Consider the following 19,632-nt stretch of genomic DNA (forward strand, 5'->3'; position numbering starts at 1 on the left):
CACATTGGACGGACGGATTTTGGTTTCGCTTAGGCATATACAGCTTTGCCGCAAAAGTACTTTGCAGCATGGGCATCTCTTCATGAGCATATCTGATGGCACAAGCGTAGGTACAGGGAAAATGAATTCAGTTCAATTAACTTAGAAGCACAGAAGCTTGGGCAAGCTTGTATGGCTTCATGCTATAACTGCACAGTGCAAAAAAAAAAAAAAAAAGAAGCTTGGACACGAGCTGAGTAAAGGACAGAATGAGTGCTGACTTCAAACTGAAATTTATTACACACTTGTGGAAAAGGAAAACAAGAGTAACACAATGCATGGGCGGACGAAGGGTTCAGGGAGGTAACATACTGGACTTTTTTCATCAGATTCACATGATTCTTGAACAGAGTCAGTGATGGTTGGCTAATGCACAAGTTGCCATTTCTCTGGATTAGGATAGCTTTCGCCATTTCTCGTGTTAGTTGATCACCGTGCTTAAAAACAACCGTGGCATCTTATAAAATTGGTTCACATCTGCATTCATAGCAGTGTAATGTGGTGTTCTTTGAGCCAAATGTTAATGCACCCAGCATTGGTGAGGACACTCGGACATGTCCAAATGTGACAGCACCCACAGGCCTCATAGCATTAACCAATAGAAATAACCAATAATTGTCCCAGCCACATATCTCAGCACATCTATTGGGAAGCTATCTTTTGATTTTGACAATAAGGCTCTGATGGTTTCTGCTCAATTTTCTTTTTCTATCCTTCTCACCTTTTCATCACAGTCCTATCTTCTGCACTTGCTTTTCTTTCCACTCTCAATTAGCCCACATACTATTGTGCGCATAATCTAAAGCAATGCTCACTCAGGAAGCCATGCCTGTATGGCCAGGGAAAGCCACCTGTTGTGTTTTCAGCTGTTGCTAATAGAAAATCACTGCTCTATTCTGAAAAGGTCCCTCAGAAATCTTTTTGTGTGGAGTAGCTGCACATTAACAAATTATAAATTATGTTTTTCTCTGCTTTTCAGACACTGTATATTTTCACTTGCCAGCATTGGACAACCCAAAGCAAACTGTTTTCGGAATATCATGCTATCGACAGATCAACGCAGAGGCAAGTCTAGGGTTATTATTTTTTATGATGTCATAGTTGCAATAAATTTGGTATACTTGTTTTTTGTTAGCTCAGCAGCCATTCCAATAATAATGCACTAATCTTTGTAGATACAGTAAAAGTTCAGCTGGCTATAACTGCTTGCTAAATGTACGATAATTGCTATAGCTGACAGATAAAGTTAAAGTTATGTTTCTGGTTGTGGTTTATTGGATTTATGATGCAGTCGTTAAAGCTGTCTCAAAATTTATTTGAGTTGCTCAAATCAACGGCAGCATTTCATCCATTGTATTGTCAGTTGATGAGTGCTGCCATGTCAAAAACAAAGTGGCTAGTGCAAACATTTTACAATTGTTAGGAGCCAAATTAACAGATTCATGCAACACCATATTCTTTATCGCTTATTTACTATTTGAAGATATCCTTGATCACTGTGAACCAGTTATGTAATCATGCTGGTGTAATCAGTGGCACACCGATTGGGGAGTTCGAGGGATTGTGACCAACCCCCTTTCCCTTTCCCCTAAATGTATTGTGTGTGTGTCTGTGAATGAAGTAATTCTTGTTTTGAACAGGTCGTTAATGAGTTGCAAAAAGTGCAGGTGAACATATAAAACTAAACCAAGCATGTAATCAGAGCTGTCCTAGTCCAGTATGTCGAATTAGATGTTTGTTATTGTACACATGCAACTGGCACTTCTAATGACCTATATATACTATAATATTTATTTGAGCAAACCCATGTTAAAAAACACAACAAAGATAATTTATTTCGATGTTTGGCCGAGGTCTGGCTTTTATCAAGAATTACTTTACAGGTGCACGACAGATGTTTCATACCCTTTGTGTGGAGCATTTCTGCAACTAGTTGTGCCATGTTGTAGCAATTCTGTATGTGAAGGGCATAAAAGAGCTGTCATGCGCCTGTAAAATCAATCTGATAGAATAAAGTCCTGACTGACTGAAATTCTGGGTGTGCTAATGATTATTATACTGTCAGCCCTTCCACTTCTGATAATACTGCACATATGTGTATAATAAAAAGTATTGTCAACAGAATTCTTGGACAGGTTAAATTGGCTGTCATGTCGTAGTGCTATGGCCACAAAATTTCATTACTGTTCTGAAAGTAACCATTTGACAAGTGTAAGTGTGCTTAATTATTCTTAAAAGCTTTAAGTAATAAAACAAATATGATGTAAGATAATGACCCAGTACTTTTTATAACAACAACATGGGGCTCTGACAGGCACCACGGCTAAGGGCTCCCAAAACATGTATGGGCTTGTTTTTAATGGGAATAATATAGACTCATAAGGCTGCTCTAAGGTCGCTGTGCCATTACAGAAATGTCATTGTACAGTCAAACGCTGATATCACGAAGTAAATATAAAATTTGGTTGGCTGTGCTTCGTTTTAATAAAGTATGCTGCTGCTATAACAAACTCGGCATTGTGGGACCCGGCACAGTATCGGATATAGCCAAGCAAATTTTTGTTTGCATGTGACTCAAAATATGTATTCTGTATAGAAAATGTCGAATACAGTTGCTGACCAATTTTTCAGACACATTGTTCAGGCTTGCATGGTATATAGTGGTACCGTTACCAGGAACATGCAATGTTTGTAATCTTGCAAACATGGCAGCCATGAACAAAGTTGTCAATGCATCGACTCAAGGCACTGAACCGAAACTTTCGTTGCCAACTCTGGACAAAGCCACAGTGGTTAGGTCTAGCAGCCTAGGCCTAACCACCTCTGTGTCTGGTTGTGGCAAAAATGCGCCGGCCTTGCATCTCCTTTCTTAAAAACTCTGTCATGCTACGTTACGCTTATATCACGCATGCTGTCAGTGACCTGGAAGTACTGAAGCGTAGCTATAAAGGTATGAAAGGCACACCAGATGGCTGATGATTATTGTTCGGGGACAAGATAGATCCCAAAGGTTGCAAGTTTTCTTAGAGTGTGCGGCCCCTTCGATGTTTGAAAAGTTGTAAGGCAACTGTACTCAGCAAGAGTAATTTCAGATGGCACATTTTGGACGGGCATGTCGAATTTTGGTCAGTGGTTTGGCTTGGTTTGATCACAGGTAGCGAGCTAACGTGCTGATCCTGTGTGATCACTTGGTTGTGTATTAGTAATGGTGTGAAACATGTGTATGTAATTTATTGTTCCCGTGCCTTGTATCGACATGGCAAGCCGCCGACAAGCAATCAATATCTGTCGGAGACTCTTTACTGGCCCGTCGGAGGCAGCATGATCGCAATATTTTTCACCGATATCAACATTATGTTTATAACAAACATTGGATATAACAAAGTTATTTTCATGTTAGATGCAATTTTGTTATAACGAGGTTCCACTGTATTTCCCATTAGTGCGACTTTACTTTGCCCTGTAAATTTATAATTTAGCAAGCATTTCTTCCACTTCATTGCAAGGTGTTATGTTTCTACTCTTATAGGCTCTGACAAAAAAAAATTACAATAAATAAATTTGTTACAAAGTTAAAAACATGGACATTGTCATTATTCTTACTGCTATTATGCTAGTGTTGTTTTGCTGTGCTTGGTGACGTGTAATGTTGAAGCTGAAAGGGGATGATGACCATGCCAAAGAAGATAAAAACTAATGGAAGAAGAAAAAAACTGAGTTATATGAACAAAGACTTGTATAAGAAACAGTGTTCATCTCCTTTGACATGGTTGGCATCGCTTTTCTTACCTGTACATGACAATGGCTTACTGTGATCAGACCATATGCCATCAATCCCTTGATTTCACTAATGTGGAAGCTAACGTACCTTTTCCATTTTCGTCTGCACAGATGCTACTGCGTCGGGGCTCAGACGTGACGCGCAGCTCTGTACAGAAGAGTGTGTGTGTGCTGAGCCGATTGCCGCTGTACGGAGTTATACAGGCCAAGTTGCAGCTGGTAACTCATGCCTACTTTGAAGAGCGAGACTTTAGCCAGGTGGCACTCCTCAAGGAAACATACCAAAACTTAAATGCCCTGCTCTCGTCCGACATGATGCATGGGGGACAGCCCTACCTGGGTAAGGCACACTCCATTTTACTTGACTTGCTTCATGCTGCTTGTGTGTCTTGTGTTAGGAAAGCTAGTTGTATGCATTATCTGAGTTGGTAGCAGAGAGTGCTCCAAACGATTGTTACACCAATGTCCTCTCATAGTGCATGGGCACTAATATGATTAATGATTGTATTGCTTGGTATTGATCAGAATATGCGTGAATACCTTATGAAAGCTTAGAAAATGGATTGAATCAAATTTGGTGGGCACTTTATGTCCTGTATGTTAAAACATGCATGCATGAAATAACTCACATTTCCTTCTTTTTTTATATCTGAGTACTGCTGTAACCTTGTGTCTTTTCTGCAGGACTGTCCTCACGTGACCTGATTTTGCATTTCAAGCACAAGGCAGTTCTGCTCTTCAAGCTGCTCCTTTTGGAACGTAAGGTGAGTTGACGGCAAACTGAGACTGAGTACATTTGCCAGAACACTTACTTAGAGTGTGGACACAGTGTGCTGCAAAGCAGCTTTACAGCAAAAACTACCACTACAATGAGCAATAGGCCACACAGGATGGTAAGACATGCTTTTGGTTTACAGCTTGGTAGCTGCTGAGGTTTACCTCGTTGATGTAGGGGGATGTTGTCAATGAAAGGGACCCATGAGTTCGATTGCCAGAACAAGGAGTATGAACAGCAGCTACAAGGCTATCTGGTGATGCATGCTTAGCACAAGTCATGGCCAGACAACATGAACAAAATTCTGAACTACTCTGGCACTGTAGACAGCTGTTCCAGGGCTGTGCATATGTGAGCTGACCTGATTGATATATTTGACCCATAATTGCAGCATGCAGAAGACACCTGCTGCAAGAATATTGTGTTGCAGGATCCCATGTGACCTAGCCATTCTCACCATTTTGGATATACCTAATGCTGTCAATGTTTTCTTTTTGTTATTCAGGTGCTCTTTTACAAGACGCCTGTCAAAGATCTCTGCTCCACTATTCTCACTCTCTGTTCTCTGTTTCCTGGTGAGTGTTTATTATGCTATGTATAGTTAAGATTTTAAGTCCAAACATCGTTTGCAATCATTGTCACATTTGCTTTCACTAATTAAGCTGTTTGAGTCATACTGCTACATCTGTGTTGCTTTACTTCTGACCGATGATCTCTTTCAGCAAAGTGTTATTTTTAACATGTTACCATTCTTGCATGAGGCTCATTTTCTGCATCACAAACATTGCAAATGTCATCATTCAGTAGAGAGATCAGCCCATCATTATCAGACTGTGTGCGCTTCAATGCAAGCACCACTGGCTGCCCTGTAATTTATGATGGATGTATATAATAATAAGTAATAACCAGACTTAAGCAGTGTGATTCGATTCGACCATGGCCAATGGTGCTCGCTGCTGCCATCACTATCTAAGTGTTGCTTTGTGTCCTGGGCACAGATTTGCCTAATAAGTAGTTCTACGCTGCTCATTATTATTATTATTTTTTTTTTTGTGCTTCAGCATGTGTGCTATCACTACTAACTGAAAATGCTATGACAGTGTATTCCTCAGTAATTCCCTGAATGTTGAGCAAACAGATAGAAAGAAGAGTTGTGTGTACTGAAGCACCTGTGAGCCTGGAGATGGGCATTTTGTTTCCTAAATGTACTGCTTATCCTACCTTCAGTTATGGGCCATAAATAAGCATAGCCAGACCTGCTAGTTTCAACATAGTTTTTCATAAACTGTGAATGGAAATGAAGATCAGCACTGAAATGAGATTAAGTCCTGAATTCATGTAAAGACTGTGCTGCAGTAATGCAGTGTTACTTTGCACTGCCGGTTTTCAAGAAATTGAGATTGCTTTATTAGTTTATATGAAGGGTCACTCAGTTACATTTTGTTTGGTTTTTGAGGCAAATTGCGGTGCAGAAATTTTTATTACACAGAAATGTAGGTGATAAAGTGTTTGAACACACCAATTAACGAGGTAATTTGTCGTAGGATATTTGCTGTAATAAAAATGTTAAATAGTATCTGAAGTACACAGTTGAAGGCTTACTGTTTTCCTAGATTTGTAATATGAAATAAATGCATTTGTATATTTTGGGGGGCTGGTAATTTAGGAATCTAGAATTTAAATAAAGTTATGTCAATAAATTAAACAATTCAGTTGTAGTCATTTTCCCTAAAAGCAACAGTCATTGACTTGTTTATTTTAAAAGGAAAAGACAAACACCATTCAGTTTTGAACTGTAGGTTGTGTACAAAGCTGAGCTGTTGCTTTTATGAAAGGCATGCTTCCTTGTAATGCCTTCTCGGCATTTGTCAGGTTGCAGCTTTTATTGCTTGAACACAACATTATAGAGTGGAAATACAAACAAGAATGATGTCAAGTGTTGTGTTTCAAAAAAATAAAAATAACGTAGGTACGGACACAAATACTTTTAGCGCATAAGCACTTGAGAAAGGGCTGTCCTTTCTGGTATCACAACAACTGGGTTACCGTATATCACAAGAAAAGTGGGCGTGGTGGAAGCCAGTGAGAGATTAGAACTTACAGGCGGCATCTAGAGCTGAACTATGTAAACTTGCAGTATTATGCTTGAGATAGACAGTCGTGTTCTTTATCCACCAGGTGATGCCACTGATGACATATTAGCCACTCGATTAAATAGGCTCCAAGTTGTGGTGTGCACTTAAAGTTTGCAGTTTATTCCAACTCAGGGTGCCACTTGCCCATGCCTGGGAGTGGCAAACATTTCTTGCTCCATGCCTTTTAAGTAAACAACCTGGGGATGTATGGAGATTGTTCTGTGTGACTTGTATAACTTGTGAATAATAGCGGTGTTGTGAATAACAGCTCTGTCAACATCAGCGCCACTTCATCTTACAAGTACCTGGGTCTTATTTTGACGTCATCACTCCTCTTGAATAACACATATCGAAACACATCGCAAAGCTGTGCGCTCACTCAGTTATCCACAAAGAAATTTTAAAAAGACATCCCCAGAAATATAGAAGTTGGCGTACTTGACATTTGTCCGTCCACAGCTCGAATTTGCTTCCGCTGTCTGGCATCCATCTCAAGATTACCTAGCCGCATCATTGGAATCCGTTCAAAACCGAGCCACCCGCTTCCATCACTTCACATTATTCACGGTACACTAGTGTCACTTCCTTGAAGCAAACAATAGGTCTGCCAAAACTGAAGTCACGCCGCATCATATCACGTCTTTGTTTGCTGCACTCCTTCTTTTACAATCCATGCTCAAGGCACCACCTTCTTAAACCACCATTTCGAACTTCCTCTCGCATAAGTCACAGCGCTGCCATAGCACGTTTACCCGGCCGCTCATCTGCCATGACCACTTCCTTGTTTCCTGATGCAATCGTTTATTGGAATGCGCTCCCTGACCACTTCGTTACCTGTACTGACCAAAAAGAATTTCGTGATTACCTAACAAATCACTTTGAATAACTTTCTGTTTCCAGTGTACATCGTTCATGAACCCATCATAAACCACTCGGAATAGTCTACCCTTGTCAACCCTTCCACCTCGTGTATCTTTTTTTTTTTTTTTTGTTCGCGAACGTATTGCCGTGTTGCTTCTTTAAATTCGTAATTTTTGTTTGATTGTTTAAAGTCGTACAAAATAAGCAATGTTTCTTTTTTGTTGTTGTTTTGTACGTAACCACTCTTACACATGTTTATATTGCCCCCCTTGTGTAATGCCTTCAGGCCTTCAAGGTGATAATAAATGAAATGAAATGAAAACAGTAGATGTTACTGGAGCCAACGTTTCCGCAACGGGACTTGTCTTCATCAGGGCAGCAAGTGTTTTCCTTAGAAGCCTTTATGTATGCCCCCATGGTTCACTCTTCCTTAACTTCAATGGGGGAGGAAGAGAAGAATAAGCTGGTGGCGTAGAGTAAGGTAAGGGAATTCAAGGTGTTCAGAATAAAAGAAAAGAAGGGAGTGTTAGGTTGTGCTAGTGGGAGAACAGGTAGGTATATACTGCTGCCAGTGCTTACAGGAAATAGGAGTGACAGAAGAGGATCTGCGCATGTAACCAGGCATCATCAGTCTTGTTATCTATCGTGTGTGTGTACAGGCATGTTGGAGCAAGGTCTGGAGGAATGCGCCTGCACAGCTGGTCTGCGGCAACTGAACTCTGAACTGCGTCCCGAGGAACATGATTTCCTTGAGGTCCACTTGAGCCACTCACCTAGCGAGCTGAAGCAGAGCCTGGACACGCTTGCCTCGGAGAAGAACAGGCACGGTTCATGAGATTGCTTTTCTGCATCAGGCTTTTATTCAGCTTCATTTTGCCTTTTTTTATTTACTTAAATCAAAAATTTGCACTGCACGACCCAGACTAAATGTGTTGTTGCTGTAGACAACTTGCTTGGTAACACTTCTTCAGTGCATCTCTAACCTTGCATACTTCATAATTTCCAAATGTTCTGAAGAATAGTTTCTTTGGATGCTTTAGACTGAACCAGATTCTGATGCATTCTATTTGCCAAGCCCAGGCCACCTGAGCCATCTTCAGGTCAGGCATAGGCAATGTTAAGCCATGGTATTTTGGTGTTGGGCTTGTCAGGCTGACCCATGGACTCATTTGTTGCCTGGAAATCAATGCCGTACCAATAAAACCTGTGCAGGTTTAACTGCAAGAAATGGCAGGAGTGTTTTCAGTGCTACTTAACTGTTACATTGAAAACTGTGGTGCAGCTCTTGTCACTTCGGCAGAGGAATTGGTTCTACTGCATTGCTCAAACACCTGCAAAAATACCTGGAACAAGATGGTCAGTGGTCAGATTTTGAACTGTGAACTAGGCACAGCGCTAGGTTATGCTGTTTGGAGCTATAATGCTACCTTTATGCATTTAGTCCAGTCCATCTTTGTCCCGCCGTTAAAAATTTGAGAAAGGCAAGTGTAAAAAAAAAAAAATAAACAAAAAGTGCACTTTTGCAAAACATTCAAACCACAGTTTACTTGGCAGGTAGTGACAGTGTGTGATGACAATGCTGTTAGTTATGCTGTCCAACATACACTAAAGTACAACATCATTCCTTTTGAAATGTTGATCTTCTTACCATAAAAACTAGTGAGAGTCAGACACCATGGTACATGTTTAGATAAAGACGCAAAAGTTAACAATTTCACTTCTTTTGCAGAGCAAGAAATGCTTCAAGCATATGGTTTAGGATTACATCCCCAAATTTCTAGATTGGCTTCTGATTCTAGCAACTGCTAAGTGTCTACTAGAAGCTGTGCTAATAATTGTTGCTTTGGTTCCCTGTGAATTCTTTCTTGCTGTCTTTCTCCTCTGGCCAATTCCTGTAATTGTCTTGCATCATTCTCTCATTCTCTAAAGTTGCTGAAGATGCAGTGGTGTCAGCGATGTAATATTTAACACTTTATTGGTGAGTTTTGCCTACAGGCAACATACCAGAAAAAAAAGTTTTTCTTGCTGAGTTTCAGTATTGAGTACAAAGTTTCTGGCTAAATGTCTTCGGCCAACACTGACTGACAAGCAGCAAGCGTCATTTGTTGGTTTAGAACAGAAACACTGGACGAGGAAGAAGTTTGGCACGCGACTCACTGTCTTTTGAAAGCAAGGTCAGAGGACACAGGCAGATGCAAGATATCCATCTGCATTGGTGTCACACATGTGAGTTAAAGCAAATAAAAGGTACACCTATGGTTCACATATGAGGAGAGCTGTCTATACAAATTGAAAACAAAGCCGTAGGTGGCTTGGGCTGAAGCCCACTTCCAGTTTCCGGTCTGGGGTTTTCCCCCTATTGCTGAAAAATTTCCCCAAAATATTTATTCCTTTTGATGATTATGCTTATTCTTGATGTGCTTTGCACATTTAGATAGAAAATAAACATTTTTTGGGGGGTATTTATAGGTCTCGTCATTAAAGGGTTAACCGCAAAAGCTTTTCATGCATGGGCTGTCAGGAAAAAAACTAAATTTCTTGCTGCCAACACTTCCATATTTGAATTTATGTATGCAATTAATACTTTGCCATATGTGCACTACATTGGCCATCGCTGTTCCCACTTCACAAACAATGCCAGACTATTCAGTGTGCCTTGAATAGACTGGACGATCGGCATTTTACCGAAGCAAAGGTCCTGGGAGCCTGGCCTCGCAGCTGATTAGTCTAGAAAGACACACAGGCTCTTCTCATGAAGGCGACAGATTTGAGTGCCAACTTGTAGACATGCTGCACCTTGTCTAGTGCGCGGGATTGATCGGAACTCCCACCTTCTCTCTCTTTTACATCCCCATCCACCTCCTTACTAGTGGGGCAGCAAACTGGGCCTTCCTGCCTTTCCTCCCCTCTCTGTCTCATCTAAATTTCAGGTTGTCTCCTGTAGCCACTAGGAAGTTTAGTTTTTTGTGGATTCTGTGCCTCAAAAACGTTTGAATTATTAGTATAGTGCATGCTTTCAAAGCCTTCTGTCGACGGTGTGTGAGGCAAGCACTGACATATGCACAATATTGGTGCTACACTTGAGAGTTCTTTAAAAGCCATTCAACTACTGCTGGTTGCTTTTTAAGCGGTTCTTAATTCTATCTTTAGGGAAAAAGATTCCAGCTCAGAAGATCCAGTGAGAGAAGAGGAAGTGCACTCGCCCGAAGACTTGAGTCTGCTGTCCAAGACAATCCGGAACTCAGAGTCTAAAAGCCTGGCCAAGCGAGCTGAGTCATTTGAAACTGCGACAGACGATGTTAAGCCGGTTCCTGTCAGCCGAAAAGATTCCGATGAGAAGAAAGAGAAGACTGAAGCACCACGGCTCTCCCTGGGTTCTGTTGGCAAAGAGTTCATCAGCAAGATTCTACCAGTGAGCCTTGGAGACATCCCATACCTAAATAGGGTCACCGATGATGCTGTGTTTGAAGAAGAGGACAAACTTGTCTCTGAAATAGATGAGCTCCTAGACTCAGATCCCAAAGAAAAGACCGAAATGAGGCAAGTGACAGCATTTGCACTAATATAATACGTTTGCCAGTTTTGCCTGGTAGCCTTAGTCATACGAGACTCTTGCATGCACTGAAATTTGCTGGACAGAGAGCCCCTTTTTAGAATGCGGTACATGTAAAACTAACGTTTTCTTGTCATTTGTAGCAGATATGCCTTTGTACACACTTCTCTAGAATGCGCGAACCACGTTCTCAGGACTGCGCTGGCGATATCTGAAGATGACATGTGGCACAAAATTGACTGTATGTGAGGTTGCGTGACTGCATTTCCACTTTCCATTAATATCTGTCGACCTGATGGTCAACTTAAGCTATCGTAGCTGCTTTGGCTCTCAGGGGTGTGTTCTAGACAAGTGTGTTGACCTCTGTACAATCTGTCAACAGGGACTATGGTTTCCAGAGAACAAAAAAGTTGAATCGGGTTCACTGACACTCTCAGGGTGCCTTGATAAGGTTACCAAACAGTCCCCTCGGTGTCTGGTGTGCATGGTACTTATGCAGCTGTGAACACCAAAATTAATTTGGGCAGTTCTATGCCACCTCTTCACTGCTGAAGCACTACTAATCACTTGTTTGTTCAGCTTTTTGCTCTAACATGCATTCTTTTTGCATTATTTGGGCATGTACTATAATGGATGTTCTGCAAAAATTATGTCCCTGCTTTGGTGTTCCATGAATATGCTGCCCATGACCAATAATAACAGTGCTTCTTAAACCTTACTGAAATTGGTGGGTTTCCTGAGAATCAAGTGTGGTGACTTCTGTTGAAGAACGTCCTTGTGGTGAGAATCTATACACGACCAGGATGCAGCCAGCTAAACAGTTTACAAAGAGGCAAGGCTCGTCAGAGTCTTGCATTTTAATACTACAGCAGTGCAGAAGATTGCGAACTTTTGTAGCATACGAATATAGTTAGTAGTGAGGCACTTTCCTATTGTAGTGGAATGTGTGCTGTTGTAATTTATGTGACATGATGACAAGAGTTATGATTCACCGTTTACAGGTCTAAGTTGGAATTTGTAGAAAGGGAGGACTGTGACACGATGAAATCGCCTACAACACCTGTTGCCAGCAAAGAGACTGCCAGCTTTCTTGGCAATCGAGGATTCATTTGGAGCAAGCTGCCATCTGCCATCTACAGTCTCACATCCAGAGTATGCGATTGTTCATTGTTATTGTCTGTACATGTTGCATTACTAGAGTTAAGACAGATGTCTCCCTCTGCATCGTGCCCATTGGTATTTTGTGATTGTGATGACAACTAGCTAAATGAGCTGTTGCACTCGATCCCAGATATATCAAATTCGAAGAGGATTGCAAAATAGCTCAATATATTGATAATTCGACATAATAAAATATGTCTGTATGAAGTTTATGTAAGATCTTTGCACATCTCCGACAGTTTACCAACATCGTGAAAAGTGGGAACTTACCAACTTGCTTTTCCAAGGCCGTGTGGAATGCACAAAAGTGTTGAAAGTTGCTTTCAGCTTGCAGAACATCCGAGTCCATTCCCAAACACACGCAACCGTGTGTGAGTGTGAATGAGATGCGTTCAGCATGGACCTGCAAATCACACAGCGATTAGTCTTGCATGCCACTACCGCAGCAGTTTTTTCTTGAAGTGCGAATGTGGTGTGCGGTGGTTTTGTTAAATTCCAGCTGTGATGTCCAAGTGGAAGTTGGGGTCGGATTCATTTTGGCTGCTTGTGGAACTCTAAAATGCCATTCACTGGAAGCCTTTGTCTACAAGAAGACAAACCTGGCGGCATAGCATTGCTCCAGATCAGCATCCCATGCCCAGCGCCACTCAGTGAAAAGATTAAATGTCATCCACGCTTTCTTGTAAACCGCATTTCGGACCAGGAAGCCGTTTGCGTTCTAAAGCAGAGTGGCGATCTGCTCTTGCTGATAATGAACGGCCACAGTTTGCACGAGCCTTCCATTATGTGCATTGAGCGAAACTGAGAGCACCCTGCTCATTTTTCCTCCATGGCATGTACTGCCCTCCAGATTCACTCTTTTGTTTTATAGCATCCTCCAAAGCAGTGCCGCTTCAAATTTGTCGACATTAAATCGAAGAAGTGATCATGTCTCCATTAGAAAAAGTGCACTGGCAGGGGTGTTTTTTGGTTTGGCACTCACTACAGTTAGGGGGCCCGTCATAATAGTGTAGTTGCTAAAGTGAGGGGGCCCCTTTTTTATTCCAATGCATGTTATGTGCAAAGAGTTGCGCTAGTCAGTGTTTAGTCAGTGTCACTGGGACGTACAGTATTAACATAACAGTGCGTAATTATTCATTAGTCTGCGGCTGCTAAAGCGGCATCTACCTAAGCTCCTTCTCCCCTCTCTTCGCTCTCCTTGGCAGGAACTCTCCATGTCAGGCCTGGTGGTGAAGGATAGGAAAAAAGAATATGTAATCCAGAAGTCAAATGAGGAAAATAATATAATAATGCAGCAATATTTAAAAAAAAATTATTCCAGCATGCAATTTGAACTGAGGACCTTGCAGTCATGATTGCAATGCTTTTGCATGGCACCACAGTGTCCGCTATTACGCAGGTTCTATATCGGCTGCTGTTGTGCCATCACTATAGTGTTGTGACTATAGTGAGGGGCCCCGTCACTATCGCCACTTCCTTTTGGTCCTTGCAAATGTTGATGTCTCATCTTTCCTCCTTCTCCTTTGAACAATGCTGCATTGTGCTTCTGTGTCAGTGGCTTTCTCAGTTAACTGCCATAGCTGTGCAAACAAGTGTGGTGGGCTTGTGGAGAGCAAAGGATGCAATGGCCCTTCTTAGGACCTTTGACTGGGGATGCTTGATGGCATCATAGCGTTTGGCACACTGGAGAACACAGACAGCAGGGAAATAAATGTGAAGTGGAAGCAGTTTCATCATATTTTATATATATGTGTGCTTCTAACAACTTCATGATTGTCTCACTGTCACATGTAGAACACTTATATGCATGCGCATGTGCAGGATTCACCATCTAGTGTCACAAAGGGTAGTGCGCCTGGAGCAGGCGACGACAGTGATTTTGCCAGTGAGTTGGATGAGTCAACAACACCATGTGAAGATGGCTCAGGTTTGGTGACCCTCAACTTTGCTGGTGAAGGAGGTGAATTGGGCAATGTCTCGGGCTTGACTAGTCGGGACCAGGATGACCTGCTGCTTCTGCAGAGCATTCCCAAGGTCATAGCCCTGCCAAATGAAGATTGTGGCCTGCCACTTTGCATCTTCTCAAAGGCAAGCACCCTCTTTTGGTAGAAAGGCAGTCTTGGAGCAGAAGCGATTTACATGCTTATTAACGGCTTCTATGTGCTTGCTTTATTTTTCTGACATTTGTGACTGATAAAAGTAACTTTCTTTTATCACTCTTTGAAACATGGCAATTTAAAAAAAAACATAATAAGGTGACAGAAATGGAAATTATGGGAAAATTGCTGTAGTTACATCGAACTTCACCCACTATACCCATACTAGGTATGCTTTGTCACAAGAAAGAGCTTTCAGCTCTTCCTACTGAAGCTCTTACTTGCTATTCTTGCGCAACTGTGGTGGGTCCACATACTTATGACATGTTCTGTTGCAGAAGTGTGCCATTCGAGACTGCACTCTGCAGTTAACAAATCTCGGAGGTACATAATATTCGTCACTACCATTGGTAGCCAATCCATCAACTCTTCCTTACGCTGTTGAACTGACTCAATGTCTTCCGCTACTTCAGTCGAACAAACGGCCCTTCTCAATAAGTCTCTGAGGGTATATATAATATTGAAATAAAAATAACTACATGTGTGTGAATATCAAAATTTCTTAATACTAATTGAATGCACATACTTAGCTTCAAATATTGAATAGAATATTGATTAATGATATGCAGTTGCATTTATTAGCAAGATTTTTAACATTTATTTTCCTTCTCTCTTCTTTTGTCCATGTTACGTCGTGCTGCCAAAGTATAGCTATGAATCCACACCAACTTGCCCACCTTTCAGTCATTATTTCTTTAACATGTTGGAACACTGCACTTATGTTGTTAACAGTAAAACATATACTAGTAAGCCACTACAGTAAAAGTTTGTATTATGCATTATCAGTTTAGTCTCACCAACCTGTGCATTATTACACAGCATCAGGAGCCCGTAAACTCAGAGGCATTTGGCCCTGTGTCACTTGTCAGTGCATTTGTCATGAAGCGATCAGTTGAGGACTTTGAATAGAATATTGATTAATGATATGCAGTTGCATTTATTAGCAAGATTTTTAACGTTTATTTTCCTTGTCTCTTCTTTTGAGATATTTCAAACTATTACGTGCTGCATCAATAATGATAAATGAGCGAGGTAAAAGCTGTGCTAGCATCCAACTAAAACAAACTGTTTGCTATGACCATTGATTAGAGAAGAGCTGCAGGAACACAGCATCTTTCTTTTCCCCCACGTTTTGCACCACATGCAAGTAGGGCTCCTTCAGTGCAGCATGTGTGGCTTTCCTTCAGTGTGAGACATCTGACCGGCTCACTGTTGTCAAAATGTTGCATTTGGATGAATGCAACACAACCAAGAATATAACGTGAGGTTTGAAAGAGGGCAGCTTTGATTGCTTAACGAAAAAGAAATATTAGGGTTATCACACCAATTAAATTAAGGATCTTTAATGCTCTCATATTTCTATATTTGCAATAGTGCCCTTTAACATAGGTGCTATGCACATAGGCATCGTGGTAATGCCCATTGCAGATCGCTGATCGCTCTATGTTGAAATGCTATAACAGGAGTGCGGTGTGCTGAACAGAGGGGCCAGATAGGCATGCAGTGAGCAGCCAGCACATTTTCATAGCGTGGCTGTGTGGAGGAATACCCCTGTAGTGGATCGCCTTGTAGACTTTAACTTTCAAGAATTTCTTATTTTTATTGCAGTAGGACTCCTTTGCGCAATGACCTACTTCCCATTTGTTGCACTAAGTTGCACCTTTGCTTTTTGAAGACCCATGCCTCTTACCACTGAGATGTTGGCTTTCCTGCAAGCCTTAGTCATATGGTGGCTGGGTTTATCTTAAGCGGTAAATTGTCGAGACAGCAGTCTCCTAAATAGCACAAGACCCTCCACAGAATCTCTGATCAGATAGAAACAAACGCAAATAATCACATATGCTTCCACACAGCCTGCAATATGTTAGATTTGTTTCAAATATTTTACCATAACTAATATTTAAAATATTTTTTAATACTTGGCACTAGAATTGAATACGAATATTAAAAATGTAATATTTGACTGGTATTAAAATTTTTGAATATACACACACCCCTAAAAATAACCTCACTTGTTTACTGATGCTGGGTGTTTATTATTGCTGTCTGACTCAAGGCTCATTTGTATGCCTTCTCGATCATTAATGGAAAATAAGTTTCTTTGCTGTTGATACATATATAATTCTCATTCACTTTCATGGGCATATTTTAATTGGTAGCAGTGTTTTTTTTTTTTTTCTTTTGCGAAGTGCAGTGAAATGTGCTCTTAATAATCCTTTATGGTGCATAAGGTGGCCTCGTCTTATAAATTCTAGTTAATCATGGAAACTATAGTGAAATATGTTCATGCAGCTACATAAAATGAAAAAGAAAACAGGCTAAAATGACAAGTGAGCTGTATGCTTAAAGAAGTTGAGACTGAATAAAATAACATCACAGGTGCATGGTGCCTTAAAAGATGGGCTAGTGTTGAATGAACAGTGGTTGCATTAACCTATTTTGTGTGTGATGTTTTCTTTCACTTTCCATGTGTCTTTTTTTTTTTCAGACGAGATGAAGCAGTGTTGCATGCCCACCAAGACTATTGAAAGCTGGCACTATTAAAATTTCAAACTATTACGTTCTAAAATTAAAATACTCATGCTGGTTTCAATTCAGATGAACATTAATACAATTTTTTTCGTGAATATTGGTACTTTCATATGTCATTTGAATCTATTTTTCCTTCTCTCTCCAGGGTTCGTTATGCTTGCCATATGTATCTCTGCCTACTATAGACCTACTCAGTGACATCAGCATACGAAGCTGTGTTGTGGGAGCAACAAATGACCTGTTCAAGCAAAAAAAGCACCTTTTTGATGTCATTGTTGAGGTATGGCTGCAATGCAACGTGATGTCATCATGCATTCTTGTTGTATTTAACCGCGGGGCTAACGAGTTCCTGTTTGGCAAGGCAGTGGCAATACATGTACTGCGGGTTGCTTAAAATATGCTAGGGATGTTACCTTAGTAAAAGTGGCTTTTAAAAATAAGCAATGACCAAATAGGGGAGTATGCACTGATGTTATCAAGGTATTGTTACACAGACAGCACGGTGAAAAGTTACGCATTTTCTCGATTCGTTTGTCACCAGCAGCACACTGGAAGCTATGAATAGGGCAACAATAGGGCATATATGACGTCACATGAATACTCCCTGTGTGCACACTTGCATAGGACTGACCTACATATCACTATAGTGTACCATGTCTTCTTCTTTTTTTTTTTCTGAGCTAGAACTTCTCCAGTTGAGTAAACAAGCAAACAATTTACAAACAAAATAGACAATATCATATATACTATTATTTGCTTGTGTAAACCATCCAGTGCATCCCTCAGTTCTCAGCTGTACTATCTGGCTGCAAAGAATTTGAAGTTCTTTTGCAAGTTCTCTGTTTCAGAAATTTTGGGCATGTGCAATCAAAAGACGAGCAATTAAATGTTTTCCAGTGTCATTTACAAACTGCAGAGTCTTGCCTCAGTTGCTTGGAGCACATTATATAATGCATGAGAAGTCACATGAAGTCAGAGCTTTTCTATTGTTCTTTGCAGGTAGATGAATGCAAAATCACGATCTTAGACAATGACCTTCGGCGACAGCTCTACCTCACCATGGAAGACCTTCGTTTTGCTGACTACTTAGTGAAGAATGTCCTTGATGACTCACGGGACCTTTTCCTTGATGGCACATGTTAGTACATCTGCAGTAAACCTAATGCTTTCTAACTGACCAGTTGCAACATGTTTTGTACAACTAGTCAATCAATTGGTCTTGCTATGTGAATGGGGTATGCTTTAGGTTTTTATTGTTTCTCTGCACTTGTGTCTTATCCTCTTTGTGCACACTCACATAAACACTTAAAAAATGCCTTTCTCTTAAATATTTATTTCTGTTACTATGCGGCATTATATGCAAGGAAGCTCTTTGCATAGCTGTATGACCTCTTTACATTTTATGCTCAGCACTGAGCACATTCTACCTAAAGATGAACTTTGAACTTGTATGCTCAATGTATGATGCCATCATTCACACCTTAAGAGCCCTGTGTTTCCATTAAGTAAAAGAGGCCTTAAACTCTTTCGTGCAGTGGAATCGCATTAGTGACAACATCAAGGAAGGGTAAATATGTTTCATTTATAAAGAGCATTGTTTATTGGGATAGCAATTATATAGACACTCCAGGCGCATGTCTGGCGTCGGCGTCGCTGTGATGTTCCATATAAAGTCCAGGTGCGATATCATCATCGCCGCACGCCGTGTGCTGCATGTGCAAGTGAACGTGTGCGAGGGTGAGCTGACGGTGGTGGCTCAATCTCGCGTGCGCAAGGGAGGGAAGCGGGGAGGAAGCGCGCCGTCTTTCATCGCACACAAGGCACGGGGGGTAGGGTTCTAATCCGGCGGTTACGTATGCTACGGGGCCACGCGGGCCCTACATTGAAAGTGATCTGTGATGGGGACAGAGTGCATTGAGTGCTGATAGATTCATGTGCGCTGTGTTCTCGCCATTTAGTTCACGTTGAAGCGAGAAACTCATGAATGTCAATTTGCTTGCTTTTGCTGCCACGCTTTCTCACTCCAGTGTTTTGACAGCGAGTGTGCGCAGTCATCAATTGAGATGTGCTCATGTTTGCTTGTGCGCGCGTGACAACATGCTTGTTAATGTAGTAAGCGAATGTTTACAAGCTTATACGACCGATAAAACTACTATCCTTACTTCGTATAGCCGTCGTCTAATTTGCTATCGGAATCGATGCTTTGCCTTTCGGCCGAAACTATGAGTCCCTTTATGAAAACGTGCACTAAAGCACATGTATGATGTTGCTTTGAACTGTAGCTCCCCACCTTTTCTTTTTTTGTATGCTCCTGTCATTCTCTTTCCTACTTATGCAAATGAACCATTCTAACCAAATGAATGGTCTATTCATTAATTAATTAAATCATTCATTCATTCATTAAGTTCAGGTAGTACTCCTAAAAATAATTTAACACAAAGAATGGCTCGCTCTCAGCAATCCTCTCTGAACAGCTTGAAACCATCACTCTCAACCTCAACTACGCATTCAAGTCAAATGAAACACCTTGCGTCATACAACACATCTGGAGATTTGGCCTGTCCATGGATGGCACCTTCATGTTATAACTCAGGAGAATACCACATGCCTGTATCTTGAAGCTTTGAGGCAAATCCTGCA

At 41.0% G+C, this 19,632-nt stretch overlaps 1 protein-coding gene across 1 annotated transcript in view; it reads left to right on the forward strand.

Annotated features, from left to right (window-relative positions):
- Positions 1-19,632, forward strand: part of LOC119443070 (late secretory pathway protein AVL9 homolog) — a 34,566-nt gene that overhangs the window by 6,191 nt on the left and 8,743 nt on the right. The window contains exons 3-12 of the mRNA XM_037708214.2: positions 1,019-1,104; positions 3,931-4,159; positions 4,504-4,583; positions 5,100-5,169; positions 8,250-8,412; positions 10,741-11,130; positions 12,145-12,295; positions 14,126-14,392; positions 17,138-17,272; positions 17,992-18,130. Of these exons, the coding sequence (XP_037564142.1) occupies positions 1,019-1,104; positions 3,931-4,159; positions 4,504-4,583; positions 5,100-5,169; positions 8,250-8,412; positions 10,741-11,130; positions 12,145-12,295; positions 14,126-14,392; positions 17,138-17,272; positions 17,992-18,130 (1,710 nt within the window). The remainder of the gene's footprint in view (positions 1-1,018; positions 1,105-3,930; positions 4,160-4,503; positions 4,584-5,099; positions 5,170-8,249; positions 8,413-10,740; positions 11,131-12,144; positions 12,296-14,125; positions 14,393-17,137; positions 17,273-17,991; positions 18,131-19,632) is intronic.

This window comes from Dermacentor silvarum, chromosome 2, assembly GCF_013339745.2.
Source record: "Dermacentor silvarum isolate Dsil-2018 chromosome 2, BIME_Dsil_1.4, whole genome shotgun sequence".
Lineage (NCBI taxonomy): Eukaryota > Metazoa > Arthropoda > Arachnida > Ixodida > Ixodidae > Dermacentor > Dermacentor silvarum.